Source organism: Sapajus apella, unplaced genomic scaffold (genome assembly GCF_009761245.1).
Source record: "Sapajus apella isolate SASKATOON/1434 unplaced genomic scaffold, GSC_monkey_1.0 scaffold81, whole genome shotgun sequence".
NCBI lineage: Eukaryota > Metazoa > Chordata > Mammalia > Primates > Cebidae > Sapajus > Sapajus apella.
This window is the reverse complement of record NW_022437021.1, coordinates 4644680-4660842: the sequence shown is the minus strand read 5'-3', so window position 1 is coordinate 4660842 and position 16163 is coordinate 4644680. Positions and strand designations below refer to the sequence as shown.

At 43.6% G+C, this 16163-nt stretch overlaps 1 protein-coding gene and 1 long non-coding RNA gene across 3 annotated transcripts; one reads left to right on the top strand and one right to left on the bottom strand.

The window, feature by feature from the left end:
- Positions 1-214: 214 nt before the first annotated feature.
- LOC116533290 (protein lifeguard 2-like) lies at positions 215-15772 on the bottom strand. The gene is made up of 5 exons (XM_032252970.1): positions 14307-15772; positions 10531-10568; positions 10358-10445; positions 3399-3446; positions 215-734 (listed from the first exon to the last, which is right to left on the bottom strand). Exons 1-5 carry the CDS (start codon positions 14370-14372, stop codon positions 585-587), a joined length of 390 nt encoding a protein of 129 aa, XP_032108861.1. The 5' UTR covers positions 14373-15772; the 3' UTR covers positions 215-584.
- Positions 247-10358, top strand: LOC116533291. Of its 2 annotated transcripts, XR_004261192.1 has the most exons (5): positions 247-313; positions 1614-1770; positions 2993-3146; positions 8277-8376; positions 9574-10358. It is a non-coding gene; the product is annotated as an uncharacterized LOC116533291 (long non-coding RNA). The 2 variants fall into 2 exon arrangements; XR_004261191.1 differs by lacking the exon at positions 247-313 and having other exon boundaries at positions 1548-1770.
- Positions 15773-16163: the final 391 nt, after the last annotated feature.

The following is a 16163-nucleotide window of genomic DNA, read 5'->3' as shown; positions in this document are numbered from 1 at the left end:
ACTCCCATCTCAAAAAAAAAAAAAAAAGGTAAGATGATTGATCCTCTCTATACCTCACCAGATGGATTCTATTATTCTCTCCAGCCTGACTCTGGAATCCAAGAGAAAGGCAAAATTCTTTGGTTTATCTTTTGGTTCATCTCTTTCAAAATATCAGATGCCAGAATATTCCCACAGAATGTCCAAATCAAGAGAAGAGAAAAAGTAAATGTATGTTTCTGTAGTCAATTGTATTCACGTGGAGATATTTGTTTACAGCTTTAAATAGTGCTCAGAAAACCTCAACAAAGGAATGGGCATCTTACAAGTGTTTGTAAGTATGTAATTATGATACTCATCTTTTGAATATATTAAAGTTAGACATGTCCCCCTGAAAGTTTTGCTGCATGACAGTGAACTAAAAATATAACAGCTACAGCTACCATCTACTGAATGCTTGGTTTCATTTAACAAAAAATAAGTATTCTTAATTTTCTTAAAATAAAAGAGCTTCTGAAGTGGTGACTTCTGCATGTCTGAGGCTGGCATCACTTCACAGCACCCCTCCTTTCTCTTCTCTGCACGAGCCAGCCTTGGCTGTGTGACTACCGTCCCAGTCCAATCAGATGCAGAATAAAAAGGAAAAGGTTGATGATGTCTAAGTAGATGTTCAGGACAGCAAAAACATACTCTTCAGGGTCCAGGGAATAATGGTGGTGCCCTCCCAGCATGAGCTGCACATCCATCACCAAGTACTTGAAGAAAAGGAAGAATTAGCTACTTAAATTGTACATTTCTATGAAATAAGTATCCCAAATGATCTGGGAAAAAATGCTAGCATCAGGAGAAACGCTGTAGAAAGTCTATTTTGGGCTGAATATGTTCTTACAGCCTCAATCAGTCACTGGGTCGCCAAGTTTGTACTCTGTAAAAGCAGGTGCCTTACCTGAGCTGCAAGTCCCTTCTCCCCACTTGTCCCTATGTCTCATTCCAGAACCTTTGGAAGCAAAGAAAGCTAAGGTGGCCAATTATTCCAATTTGCCCAAGACTTTTGGATATTCTGGGAAACTCCTCAGTCCCAGGCAAACTGGGAAACTGGGAAAGTTGGTCACCCTTGTTAAAAAGGAAAAATAAAAAGTCCCAATGGCTGAGCATGCAGCTTTGCTCTTAGCCTCCATCTATCACCCTGTGGAGTCCCAGCTCCTATGGAGAAGTGGTTTTCTTTCCCTTCCCTCCCCAAATCTCTGACTTTAATTTATTGCTTCTTATAAGAGACTCTCAATCATTTCACAGACATGCATGGGATGTAGCTTCTCGGAAGAGGTTATGTGCTTGAGGGTAGACAGGAACATGGGAGAGTGAGAGGACCTTGATCCAGTGGTTCCCCACCCTGTCCAGGAGGAACAGGGCTCAGGATACCACCCAAGACACAACCAACCCACAGGGAAGCCCCAGCCAGGATTCAGATTCCTGTGAGCATTTCAGAATGAGGCACCTTGCCTCACCCTCATGCCCCCCAACTCTGATAGTTAAGCATCAGCGCACACACACCCCAAAATTCAGTTTCCTTCTCCAACAATTTGTTTGGTATTGGGTAGACCTGTTTGAGACAATAGTTCTTGCTCTGCCTGCAGACGGGAAACAGAAACATCAACATAATTTTGCATGGAAATGTCTGCAAGCATCAATACAGCAAGCATCAACACACAAAGTCTGAGAGTGTAGGAATAAAGGAAACTGAATGCAAGTAATTTCCCTTTATAATGGGAAAAGAAATGAGAAAACTGAAAGGTATATGCTTAACCTTGTCTACAGCCATACCACCCTGAACATGCTCGATCTTGTCTGATATATACATGCTTAACCTTAACCTCCTGGTGTGAATTTTTCTAACAATTGAAAGATATAACACAATTCCAACAACAAAAAGGAAGCAAAATGTGGATAGTTTTTAAGCTTTATGATAACATATGGGGTTCATTACACCATTCTCGATACTTCTGAATATGTTTAGAAATTTTCAAAATAAATAATATTAAAAAACAAAATCCCAGTGGGCACAGTGGCTCATGCCTATAATTCTGGCACTTTGGGAGTGCCAAGGCATGTTGGACTGCTTGAGTTCAAGAGTTTAAGATTAGCCTGGGCAACATAGCAGGACCTTGTCTCTACTAAAAATAAAAAATCAGCCAGGTGTGGTGGCATGTGCCTGTAGTCCCAGATACTGGAGAGGCTGAGCTGGGAGGATCGCTTGAGCCCAGGAGATAGGGCTGCGGTGAGCCATGATCATGCCACTGCACACCAGCCTGGGTGACAGAGCAAGACCCTGTCTCAAACAAACAAACAAACAACAACAAGACAACCCTGAAAGATGTGATATGATAAAAGCATGAAATGGAATTCCATGTAGCCCTTGAAAAAAATTAGTTGGACCCAGGTCTGCTAATAGGTGGAGGCCATTATTTTTAAGTGAAAAAGCAAAGGCAGGCCAGGCGTGGTGGCTCACGCCTGTAATCCCAGCACTTTGGGAGACCAAGGCGAGTGGATCACCTGGGGTCAGGAATTCAAGACCAGACTGGCCAACATGGCAAAACCCCATCTCTACTAAAAAATACAAAAATTAGCTGGGCACATTGGCATGCGCCTGTAATCCCAGCTATTGGGGAAGCTGAGGCAGGAGAATCACTTGAACCCAGGAGGCAGAGGTTGCAGTGAGCTGAGATTGCACCACTGCACTCCAGCCTGGCGACAAGTGAGACTCTGTCTCAAAAAAAAAAAAGCAAAGGTAGAACATTATGTATAGTATAGCTATGTTTGTGTAACAAGAAATGGTGCTTATATGTAAAAAAATTCTACAAAGATTCCAAGAAACTGTTAACAGTTGTTGCTTCTGGGGACAGGGGATAAGAGACAGATTTTAATTTTAATTTTATAATCTTCTATGTTGTTTGAATTTTGAAATATGTGCATGTATTACTTTTTAAATAAAACATTTCTTAAAATAATTTTAAAGCTATGACAGCAAGAGATGGGACTAAATGGAAGGAAAGACATTCCCAGATACATTAGCAGTGACCTCCACCGGTTCTCTAGGAGAAGTTTCTACAGTAAAAGAATAGAAGCTGGTCTGGAAGGAGAAACAAGAAAGAAACCACATCCCTGCTACAGTAAGTTTCAAAGCTTATAAATAACTCTTCATTCTTTTCTGAAATATTTACTTTTTTAACAAAAGGGGTGTTTTAGTGGATCCAGAAGACCATCTGGCTCTCCTGAGGGTAATGGTTTTAAATATGATCCTTTAGAAGGGAGCTGAAGAGTTTCCAGTGAATTACTAACCCCATGTGACTCCAGGCCTAGCACAAGGGCTTGTCAATGCACATACCACACTCTTTATCAAAGAGATGGAGCAATGGACTTACGAGTGAGAAGATCACAGTTCCGAGTCCAGCATACAATAGATGCAGCCACTGCAAAGAGAAATGATACAGTTGTATATTAAGAAAAAGATTTGGAATAATGAAAGGGCTTATGTAGGTCACTGCTTCCAGATAAGGAACCATTATTAAGAAAGCTGAATCTGTGGGGGAATTTATCTTTTCTTTTTTAAAATTAAATTTCATTTTATTTCAATAGCTTTTGGGGAACAGGTGCCTTTTGGTTACATAGATAAGCTCCTTAGTGGTGATTACTGAGATTTTGGTGCACCCGTCACCTGAGCAGTATATACTGTATCCAATATGTCGCCTTTTATCCCTCACACCCCTCCATCCTTCCCCTCAAGTCCCCAAAGTTCCTGATATCATTCTTAGTCAACAGCACCCAATTCTACTCCGTTCCAATATGCAAGCAAATAAAAACTAGGCTTGCACATGTCAAATAATATTCACCAAGTAAGTGCTAAACGTCTCATGTGTGGTAGGGCAAGTAGAATGTATTAGGTGTATTTCACTTTGTGCCCCATCTGCGTAGCCCTTCTAGAGAATCTGCCCTCCCCTCAGTTCATGGAGCAGGAAGCCTTGTGGTCATAGTGACCTTCACACATCCTGGCTAAAGCTGAGTGAAGAGCTGGTGGAAGACCCCAGCTCCAAAAATAGCGAGTCTGATGACTGATCAGAAACTTCTTATGTGTGAGTGGCCTTAGACAGATTCACCAGGCCAGCTGAAAGTCAATTCTCAGGATAGAGGGAACAAAGTAGCAGAGGCTGTTGTATCTTTAGCCCATGCTAGCACTGTTACTGCTATAAGCAGAAGTGGCTATTTAACTCAGCCACAAAGAGGAAGGCAGGGTTTTCTTTCCTGGGAACCCCAGTTCTTCTTCCCACCTAGGAGGTTCATGAGTTTCTTTGGCTCTTTGCCTCAAGCTAGTCTGAGTGGTATCTGTTCCTTGCAACAGAAACAGCCCTTGTCAGAATATGGAACTAGTCTAAATGCAAAATGGCTTGGTTCTATTGGGGAAGAGGATAAGGAAGTAGAGTACAGCATCTGAAAAAATACATGGCATTAATTCTTCAGGATGAGAAAGCTGGTTCTGAGAGGGGTAGGCAAAGCACTGCCAGCTTTCACCAAGGATAGGTTCTTGGTGAAGATGATCAGAAGCCAGTGACACAGTCTGGGAGACACAGTATTTCCAGATTGAGCAAATAGTAAGAAGACACCTGATCATTGGAGTCCAAAGATTTCAAAATTGCTAAAGTCCAACAAGCATGTAGACTTAGGGAATGGCTCCAGCAAAGTCTTCCATTTAAACACATGTGCAAAATTGTAGATATTTGTAAAAGAAAATTAAGAATGGGAACTAAGATCCATCTATCTAGTAAGAAACATAGTTTTTTAACTGCACCTAAGTTATACTGGAAAGAGCTACGGAACCCATCTAATATTTGCGTTATTACTACCAATATCTGTGCTACCATTAATAAATGAAGAGCTAGGGCCTTTTAAGGCCCATCTTTGTGAAGCCTTTGAGTTTATCTCTAAAGTGCAGGTGCCACCTTCCTGGCTGTAAGTCTATGTGGTCATTCATAACACTAAACCAATCCAGGAAGTACTGTTGATTCTATGTATTTCTGAAGATTGTGTAATTAGTCCACTTGTTGCCAAAGAAACTCCTTGGTTCAGCATTGGGACCAAGTTGGCCTTGAGGTTTTAGCCAAAAGTGTCCCAGGCCCCAGACTAGCTCTCAGTGGATCTGGCCTCCAACAGGGTCTCCACATAGGAGCCACTCACAGATTGCCAACACCAGGCCAGATCACACCTCTTGCTCTCTACAGATCTTCACAGTCAGTCCGCAGACCATGGAATGAGGTGGGAGGAGCATGGCCACTCAAGTCACCCTAACCTGGCCTCAATGCCACCCCAGCCACTCATTCCCTGTGGGATGTGGATGAATTATTTAATTTCTCCCAGTCTGTTTTCTTATCTATAAAATAGATGAGCTATGAACTTTTCAGGAATGTTGTCAGAATTGAATGTGATGGTTTGTGAAAAACACATAGGTCTATGTCCAATATCTAGTAAGAATTAATTAATTAATTAATTAATTCATTAATATATTAAAGCAAAAAAAAAAAAAAAAAAAAGCTAGATTGGAAAATAAGGAGCCTCCTTTAGGCTGCTATCGGAAAGGCCCAAACAAGCCTTTCTCTACCACTCCTTGTACTTCAAGCAGCACCCAAATATAGGAGAAGGAACCTGTCCTGCCCTTGTGGGTAGCCTCACCTCAAGAGCCTCTTGGGGAAGGACAACTGTCTAGGGTTGTAGCTCAATGTTCATGCACCAGAGCTTCTGTCCATGGTGCCTCCTAATGACCACAGTGGGGGCCATTAGAATCCGTCTCACAGATCTTCAGTTACGGGGACAGGAGAGGAACTGACCACAGGCGCAGCTGCTGTGCTGTGCAACCCACTGCACTCTGCACTTAGGCCACACTTCCCACTTCTCAGTCCTCGCTGGGAGCAGCAGGGCCCTTCCTGAGAGACATGGGACCACCCTCATGACTGACATTAGCTCTGGGACTTCCTGATGACCTTACTGAGCCTCCCTCAGACCATGCTACGTGTAGAATGCTCCCACCCAGCCTCCCCTCCCTCTCCCTCACTCGGGGCCTGATGTGTCATCATGGTCTGACAGCTTCCTCAGCTGTTGGCTCCCTGCCTCTTTTCTCTCAGAGGTATTTCTCCTACTGAAATCCTTGCATACTCATCTCCAGCTCCATGTCTGTTTCTCAGAGGACTCAGACGAATACACCCAGCACTTCATCTGTATGTTTAACAATTCTCTGAGGTTTCCCAGTAAGATCTCACTTACATATAATGGCACGAAGATTAAGATAATTCCATAGACTATAAGCACGAAGCAGAAAACGAACAGTCCTCCATTTAGCAAGGTAAAATCCCACTAAAAAACATAAACAGCATAAACAACTCAGTTATCATCTATAAGGAATTTTGGGATGTTTAAAGATGCATCGTATACCCCGTAGACAAAAAATGGCCCGTTGATAATAATTTACCCTGACCAATTCCAAGAACCATGGAAATTCATTAGCTCCAACCACTAAAAAATGCTACATAAAAAATATTACACTGACTGGGAGAAAAAGGTAGAAATGCCAGTAGCCATGAGTTGATAATTTTTGAAACTGGGTAATGAGTACCTGGGGGTTCATCACATTATTCTATTTTTGTACTTATATGAAATTTCCCACAAAAAAATACATTGAATAAGTAGGGTGTATATTTGAAGGTATAGGGTGATCATAAGCATTCATATGTTCAAAACCATGTACATAAGAAAACATTAATGGAGTAAAATATACCAAGATGTTAACTGGCTATCTTTTTCACATTTATATGCATGTTTTAATAAAAGCGTATAGTAAGCTTTCAAAAGTTACTGCTGATGATTCTTTTTTAATATGGAAACGTATTAATGTGGTTTTTGGTTTTGTCTTTATAAATCAGTGACCCAAATCAGCCTGAGGAGATTAAGGTTTTCTTTCTTTTTTATTTTTTTTCTTTAAGATGGAGTTTTGCTCTGTCGCCCAGGATGGAGTGCAGTGTCGTGATCTCCGCTCACTGCAACCTCTGCCTCCCAGGTTCAAGCAACTCTCCCACCTCAACCTCTTGCGTGGCTGGGATTACAGGGGGGCGCCACCACATTCAGCTAATTTTTTAGTAGAGGCGGGGTTTCACCATGTTGGTCAGGCTAGTCTCGAACTCCTGACCTTGCGATACATCTGCCTAGGCCTCCCAAAGTGCTGGGATTACAAATGTAAACCACTGCGCCCAGACAGATTAAGGTTTTCTTAAGAACGAGGATGTTGGCCAGACACGGTGGCTCATGCCTGTAATCCCAGAACTTTGGGAAGCCAAGGCAGGTGGATCCACTGAGGTCGGGAGTTTGAGACCAGCCTGACCTAAATGGAGAAACCCCATCTCTACTAAAAATACAAAATTAGCTGGGCGTGGTGGCGCATGCCTGTAATCCCAGCTACTCGAGAGGCTGAGGCAGGAGAATCGCTTGAACCTGGGAGGCGGAGGTTGCAGTGAGCCAAGATTATGCCATCACACTCTAGCCTGGGCAACAAGAGCAAAACCCCATCTCGAAAAAAAAAAAAAAGAATAAAGAAAAGAAAAAGGATGTTTATCTTCTGGCCTAAAAAACAATTAGATTATGCAGCCCAACAAGCGCCTTGAATCCAGTATATTTTCCTGCAGGAGTATTTTCCTAATTATTTTTTCCCCCTTTTCTCTCCACCCTTAATACACCAAGGGAATAATCCAAAGCACTAGTTCTCTGAGTGCAGTTCTCAGACCAGCAGCATCAGCACCACCTGGGAAATTCATATTTATCAGGCCCCACCCCAGACCTACTGATGCAGCCACTGCAGGGCAGTTGTGCCCTACAATCTGTGTCTCAACAAGGCCCCAGGCCGATTCTGGTGCATGATGAAGTTGGTCTAGAGCTGTGCTTTCACTACAGTAGCCACATGCAGCTGCTGAGCGCTTGAAATGTGACTGGTCTGAATTGAGATGTGCCGTTTAAGTGTAAAATACACAACTGGATATCGAATTTCAGCTCAAAAAAAAGTAAAATATCTCATTTATATTTGGGTTATGTGAATTATGTGTCAAAATGGTAACACTGCATTATATATGTATTGGGTTAACTAAAATATACTATCTAAAGAATTTCATCTGTCCCTTTTGACATTTTACTGTAGTTACAAGAAAATATAAGTTTATATGTATCACTTGCATTTGTGGCTCACATTATACTTCTCTTGGACAACCCAGGTCTGGGGAGCAGTAAATCTGGCTTGGGACAGTGATACCCTAAGGCTTGCTCCTTGTTGGCAGAAAGAAGATGTGACATCATTAAGGAAGGATAACTAAGGTGAGGTCAATTCAGGTGGGGAGCCCTGTCAGTTCTGACCACGCCCAAGAGAGAACAGGCTCCAAGTCAGGCCTGGGCTGGGCTGTCAGCTTCAGAGGCCCACAGAGCATGCAGTCACTCTGGGATCCAGGTGACAGTCATTCAGGAACAACGGTGGACCATAACATCCCCACCCCATCCTCACCCCATCCCCTTCTTGGCTCACACAAACCACAGCTTCATCCCAAATTCCCAAGCCCCACGTTAGAGAGAAAGTCAGGGAGACAGGGAGGCTGAACAGCTGAGCATTTTGTATCCACGTGAGACTATCACTCAGCCCAAAGGAACTGCTTCAATTGTGGGGTCCAATTGCATTTAAACCAAATGGATGTTTAGTTGATTTTCTCCCTGCTAAGTAGGCAGTTAGGGTTCATGAAAAAACTCAGACTCATTATGTTCCTACATCTCCTCTGCACCCCTTGGGCTGTGGTTGGACTGAATTTTGCCATCCCTATCATGTAACTTAATAAGGGGAAAAAATGTTACTGATCATGGGTTCAGCTGCCTTTCAAAGTTATCAATGCAAATACTGTGTTTAAAATACTTTCTGGCCGGGCACAGTGGCTCATGCTTTTAATCCTAGCACTTTGGAGGCAAGACAGGAGTATCACTTGAGGCTAGGAGTTCAAGAGCAGCCTGGGCAACATAGGGAGACCCCCTACTCTACAAAATATTTAAAAATTAGCCAGGTGTGGTGGCAAATGCCTATAGTCCCAGCCTCTTGGGAGGCTGAGATAGGAGGATCACTTAAGCCCTGGAGGTGGAGGCTGTAATGAGCCAAGTCTGTACCACTGCACTCCAGCCTGGGTGACAGAGCAAGACGCTATCTCAAAAATCAACAAACAGTACAATAAAATAAAATACTTTACAATATAATATTCACTCCCCTGAATTAATGGGCTTTTAAAAAAGTATTCTGGCAGTTTAGGGGATTTTAAATGGCTTAAAGAATCTGTGCATTCAACAGTGGCCCACCTTACTCATTGCAAGGAAGCCTATCTATTTACAAATAGGCTGGTTTCTACAAATGACCAGCTTTGAGATGGCAAATACTGATCTCATCATGAATTAAAGTTGAATCTCTAAATTTTGATACTGTTTGACTAAATATCTAGTAGATTCTTCTGTCACTCTGACACTTCTTCCTTTTTCCACCAGGAAAAGGCTAAAATTCTGCATAAGACCTTCCTTATGACGTGTGCCAAACAGCTTAGGAAATGCACTCCCGTCTGTGTAAGTTGTTTACCTAAGACCAGACCATCCTTTACAAAAGGAAATTGACCAGGACTGAAAGGAGGGGCCGCATCAGATCTCAAGAACACCCTATGGTTGGACAGAGGCTGAGATATCTCATAGTTCAACAGAAATCATCTCGAATTATGTAATATTCTCTGGGATGTCTTGGCATTTTGGAGTCTGGTAAACTACAACTTTAAAATTTTTTAATTCCCTGTATTGGTCAGGGTCCCAGCAAGAAACAGATGAGACACTCAAATAGGGTGATTTGAGGAGGGTTTGTTTGTAAGGAACTATCCACAGAAGTGTTTGCAGGCAACCAGAACAGGTAGTGCAGTAACCTAGGCTAGCAGCCAGCCAAAGAGCTTACCAGCCCCAGGCCCAAAGGGGAACGGAGAGGGGGCAGTTGTGGGAGCCCAGAAGGTTGTGTTGAGTTGGCCATTTTGCGACAGGCAGTGAATCTTGCTAAGGCATACCGCTAGCCCAAGAGGAACTTGTCACTGGGAGGAAGCCATGGGAATCAGTACCTCTCCCTTCCTGCCTCCTCTCTCCAGCTGGGACTCCCCATTGGCCAACGCCCATGGAAAGCCCTAATGCAAGAGGGCCCTGGAGGTGAGACCTCCCACTGACAGAGCAGGGGGAGACATAGGGAAGTGGGTTGGGGACAAAGGGACATGCCTGGCACACTCCCTTCAATAATACCTACTTTAGTTTGTAGAGCAAACAGAGTGAGTGCTAGTGTCACCAGAGCGGTTGCTGCTGTTGCCCATAACACTTCATTGGCCTTGTAGAAACTAAAGCGAGAGACTGTGATTACTGTTCACATACACTCCAAGAAAAGTACACACAAATCAAAGGAAATGTGTATCAAGGACTTACACTGATACGGCTCCTAGCAGCAGACCTTGAAGAACTGTCTAAAAACAAAATTCACAATAAATCAGAAGCCTGCTTCCCGAGGCATGGGGCCAAGGCCCAGAATCCAGAAGAGGTGATTTGAGGGGTGTGCTTCTGAGCAGAGTCTAGGGAGCAAGGGGGAACATGCACAGCCCTAGTGCACGCAGGCACAGGACGACCGACTATGGGGAATAAACAGAATTAAACATCTCTGTATCATCCTCTCTAGGACGGACAAGAGAAAATTATTAGTAAACCTTTCTTTGAACGCAATAGTAACTTTAACATATTCAGTGAAGTAAATACGTATTAATTATGAATGTAGAAACCAAGGTAAAAAAGGTTCGTTTGTAGAGCATATTGTCATTCATCAAATGGAGCCACCCACACAATATCAATGTTTCATCAGGACAGGATATGCGATTTCTAAGCTTCATAACACTTTGGGTACAGATGCTTTCCACGGCACCTGAGGGACAGCCTTCCAACCTCAGACATGGGATGAGAACCAAGGTTCCCAGGGCCTGGGAGATGGGACTGGAGGGCAGATACCGGCAGAGCAGAGTGTGGAGCTGCGCCTGCAGGTGCCAGCCCCCGGCTCTGGAGTACTCTCATCACCCAAAGGGAGCCAGGGGTGGGAAGAAAGGTGGGATGGGGCAGGGGCTGAGAGCCAGTGGGCAGTCAGGCTGGAGGATGAGGCCAAGAAAGGCATTGAGGTTGTGCTTAGGCCTCCACCGTCAGGCCCACAGACAGTGCACAGCCAAGGCATGAGGATGACAGAGCAGTGGCTGCAGGGCTGGAGACATGCCCAGCCTCAAGGCTGCTCTGCCCGAGGTGAATCCAGACACTGAGCTGACCCACTGGTCCACTGGCAGAGCCTGGAAAGACTCCTCCAGTTTCCAAGGTTAAAAATAAAGGTACGCCCTAGTGTGAGGCCTGCTAGAGGGGGATTTGAATTCCCACTGGCCAAGATGGCCGGGAGCAGAGGTGGGAGAGAAGTGGAGTCCCCAAAGTCCTGGGTCGCCCGTCTGGTGTTTCCAAACCCAGTGGGTAATCACCTGATCCTATGCTTTGTACAAATTAATGAAGTAGGCTGTCTCTATTTCCATTATAGAGAAAAGACTGTATCTAGTCTCTGTACAAATGGTATTTAACAATGTGCTTGCTTCAAACCTTCCTCTCCAGATGATTTTCTTCCTCTTGTATGGGATCAGTGGCTTCTTATTTCTCCAGCTCCAGCAGCACATGAAAGAGGTGTGCATGTATGTGGTGTGGGTAGTGTATGTGTGAGTTTGTGAGTGGGGTGCGTGTCCCTCTGTGTGTCTGTGTAATATGTGTGTGTGATCATGCATGTGTGTGTGGTGTATGAGTGGTGTGTGTAAATGTGTGGTGTATGTGACTGTGTGTGTGTATGTGGTGTGAGGGATGTGTGTGGTGTGAATGGTGTGAGGGTGTGGGTGTGTGACTGTTGGGTGTGTAAATGTGTGACTGTGTGTGTGTGTAGTTGGGAGAGACTGGGAGGAGATGGAGAGAGAGGAAGAGGAAATGTTTTCAGGCTGGAAAATGGCTTTTAGTTTTCAGGAGAGTGGAAGAGAGTAGGAAGAGGCCGTGGAAGTCACAACTCTGAAGGCTTCAAGAGCTCAGAACGTGGGCTTAAGGGGCCGAAATTCTATGGGAAAAAGCCGTGTCGGTGAATGTATTTTCCTTTTTCCCCTCAACTCCTTTTCTGAAGTGGGCTTTTCCCCACATATTTCCTAACCCTTGGGCATGACATTAAGTCTGGAAAACATAACTCATGCTTTGCCCCTGTATAATACCTCTCCTTTTAAGCCGTTACTTGCTTTGAGATTAACAGCAAAACCTCAGAGATGAGAGCTTCCTTGGAGACCAATAACTTTTACCTCTTGTAACAAACGTTAAGGCCATTTTAAATGTTTAGGTCAAAAACTCAAGCATTTCTGGGAAACCAGCACACCTTCCTGTCGCCCCCGCCCCCCGATTCCAGCCTCCGTCTGTCTTCCAGCTCGGCCCCGTTCTGAGTGTGATCTGTGCTGTCAGTGCAGGACACGCCACTGCTGGCCCAGCCAGTGAGCAGGGTACACACGCCAGCTAAGGAAGCCTCCTCCATGCGCTGGCAGGTAAGGAAATGTCCAGATGTGGGCAGCGGGCAGCCCGTCTTCTCCAGCCTCAGCAGGCAGCTATTCCTCCCAGCTTGCAAATCCCCAGGGTGGCTACGCGGTACTGATGCTGACAGTCGCGTGCTCTTGCTTGCTTTGACCACCAGGGGGCGCAGAACCAAATCTAGGCTCCAGACACATGCATAGGACTTGACGCATTTTGTGCACGAATCTAACCATTATCTTTATTTTTCTACCCTATTTTTCCTTCCATCAGATTTCTCCATTAATTTATCTTATATTCGTATATTACGGATATTTGTATAAGCCACCTCAAGTCTGTTTTGGAATCAGATGGATAATAAATCAACTGGTAAGTAAATCTTCCTGTGAAAGAATGCTAACACTGCTTGGGAAGAAATGCCAATCTTCCCAAAAAGAATATTTGCTGGCCGGGCGCGGTGGCTCATGCCTGTAATCTCAGCACTTTGGGAGACCGAGGCAGGTGGATCGCCTGAGTTCAGGAGTTCGAGACTAGCCTGGCCAACATAGTGGAACCCGGTCTCTACTAAAAATACAAAAATTAGCCAGCCATGGTGGGCAGGCGCCTGTAATACCAGCTACTCAGGAGGCTGAGGCAGGAGAATTGCTTGAACCTGGGAGGCGGAAGTTGCAGTAAGCCAAGATCGCCAAAAAAAAAAAAAAAAGAATTGTTTGCCGACACCCTCCTGAATCATACTGAGACGGTTCTGGGTCTCAGGGATCGCAGGGAGGAGCCCTGCGACCTCTGGGGAGCTAAGCCCTGGGTTGAAATGTGGGGAAACCGGTGGGAAATCGAGTTATATTCAAGTCTAGAAAAATTTAGGAGCTTCGGGTACCTGCTGAGGGTTGGCACGATCCTGCGTTTCTTGTGGGCAGCACTCAAAGGAATTGGCTGCTAAGAAAGTGAGCCCAGGGTGGCACCAAACGACAGAAAATGGGCAGATGTGGCGAGGCCTTGTGGGTGGAAGCCACCACCATGAGGCCGGTTCCAGGTAACCCGGAACCCGGGCCCAGGAACCCGGCCGCGGATAGATCAGGAGAGCCCTCTCAGCCCCTAACTCTGCAGTGCCGGAAAAGCCGTCCTGAGCTGAGACGCAAGCTATGGAAATGAGGGAGAAGCTAGCTCAGAGATGGGTTCTGCTCCCAGTGGGACTTGAAGAAGAAATAAAATACATTTTACAAAAATAAAGAAATACAAACTTCTTGCACACGACTTTGTGAACTAGACGTGGAACCCACTCTCCATAACAAAATGCATTTGCGCGTGAGAGGGGTCCGGCAACAGTCAAGTTAACTGTCCCCGAAAGTGCAGCCCAGACTTGGGAGTGCACACCCCAGGTGGCCTCATTAGAGGCAAGTGTGCCAGCACGAAGCCGCCCAGATCTCCAGATCCCCTAATTTACTCAAAGGGTGTGATACCGTCTCATAAGTTTACTACTTCATTACAAACAAAATTCCGCCAAGAGAATGTCCCACAAATAATTTCTATCTGTATTATTCCACTGAAAGAGTTTCCACAATAAAAGGAATAAATTTAATAATGTGACAAAAATGTATTTCAGAGATGAACTAGAGCAGGTGCTGACAAGGTTTACTTACAAATACTCCCAGGAGAATGTAATTTGCGGGGACCTGACGGCGGAGATTCCCGCAGCAAGCAAGCATAATAAACACGGCAAAAAATGCTGGGCTGGAGGATAATTGAAAACCACGTGTTATTTGCTTTCAGTGACTATATCATAGCGCATATTATACAGAGAGAAATATATAGATCCTAGTAACTATTACTATGACGTTACTTATCTCATAAGTATTATAGTATTAGAAACAAAAATATTAATTATTATTTTTGCCTTTTCTTAGCCTTTAAAATAACTTTTCTCATTTCTATGCACAGATAGCTTATGGGGCATTAAAATATTTTTATTTTAAAATAATTATAGATTCACAGTAAGTTGCAAAGGGAGAGGTCCCGTAAAACCTTCATTTAGTTTCCTGCAAATGGTTACATCTTATGTATTTATAGAACAGTACCAAATCCAGTAATTTGACATTGATACAGTGTATATATATAATTCTATGTCATCCAATTATGACACAAATCTATGTGCAGATGCATGTAACTGCCATTGCAATCAAGATTCAGAACTATCCCTTCAAAAAAACATGCATAAAGACCTCACTCATACTACCCCTGCCCTGTATAGTGTGAAAGTCACCAGTGCCAATATGGAGTCACTTAGGTCACACCCAAAGTGGAGCTGGAGGTCATGAAGGAGGGGATCTCCTGTATCTGAGATAAGAACTAGCCCAAAGACCTCCTTTTCAAAACCCACAAGAAATTTCTACATGTCCCACACATCCCTACATGTCCTGCCCACATGTCTATCACAGGGTGTATAACAAAAAATTCCTCAAGATAGTAACATTTCAGCCAAGTTGCTCTCACAAAAACACTTGCCTGGCAATGGCTGTCTCCACCAATGAGTTAGCACTAGCTCCTGCAAGAAGCCCCTGTAACCAATGATCTTTGTTTCAAAATGATTTAGGTAGATCTCTCTTTGCCTTTTAAAGGTTTCCTCTTATCCCAACCTCTCCATCATCCATCGTGGCTTCCTGTATCGCCTATTGCAGTGCCCCTGCCACTTCCTATTACACTCTGCAGGGAGCCTCTCTCTCTGTCATTAATTTAGGTGGTAACACCCACACCCATACACTCAACCCTAACTCCTGGCAGCCATTAATTTGTTTATTTTTCATCCCTATAATTTTATCATTTCAAGAATGTTATACTTCGTACCTCATTTTGAACAGTAAAAGAATCTCAGGCAATACACAGTAGAAAAATACATTGTATTAAGTCCAATGATACTTACAAGATTAAATAGATGAACCAGGGGGTATTGACCACCCAAACTTTTAAAGCCTTCCTGGTTAAAAAAAAATTTAATACAGTTTTACACGATAAATATTTTGCTAATTAATATGATATTTAAGAAGAAGTAAAATAAAGCAATATCATGAGAAAAAAGGAAGAAACCCTGACTGACGAATAATGACAGATGGAGAATGAAACAATGAAACATTGTTTTTCTTAAAATAGATATATTCATAATAAGTTATAAGTAAAATTTGGATGAATGTAAATGTCCTAATAAAGGTTTTTATTTTAAAAGTACTGAGATTGGTATGTGTACAAAGCAAAAAAAATCAACTTCTCATCTGTTGTTTCATAAATACAGATTTTCATAGGGTATGTTTAAGCAGTGATAGATCATAGTCCCTCAAATAATTTCTTTTTGTTTTTTAGAGACAGGGTCTTGCTCTGTTGCCCAGGCTGGAGTGCAGTGGCACAATGATGGCTCACTGCAGCCTTGAACTCATGAGCTTAAGCCATCTCTTGTCTCAATCTCTTAAATAGCTGGGAGTACAGGCATGTGCCACCACATCTGGTTA

What these genes read in the sequence shown, in the direction of transcription:
- LOC116533290 (XM_032252970.1), bottom strand. Translation starts at nt 14,372, where the DNA reads ATGCTTGCTTGCTGCGGGAATCTCCGCCGTCAGGTCCCCGCAAATTAC. An exon ending in TGTTTGCTCTACAAACTAAA is followed by an intron (nt 3,447 to 10,357) that starts GTAGGTATTATT and finishes TTCTCTTTGCAG; the next exon opens with TGGCTGCATCTATTGTATGC. An exon ending in GAACTGTGATCTTCTCACTC is followed by an intron (nt 735 to 3,398) that starts GTAAGTCCATTG and finishes CTTTTCTTCAAG; the next exon opens with TACTTGGTGATGGATGTGCA.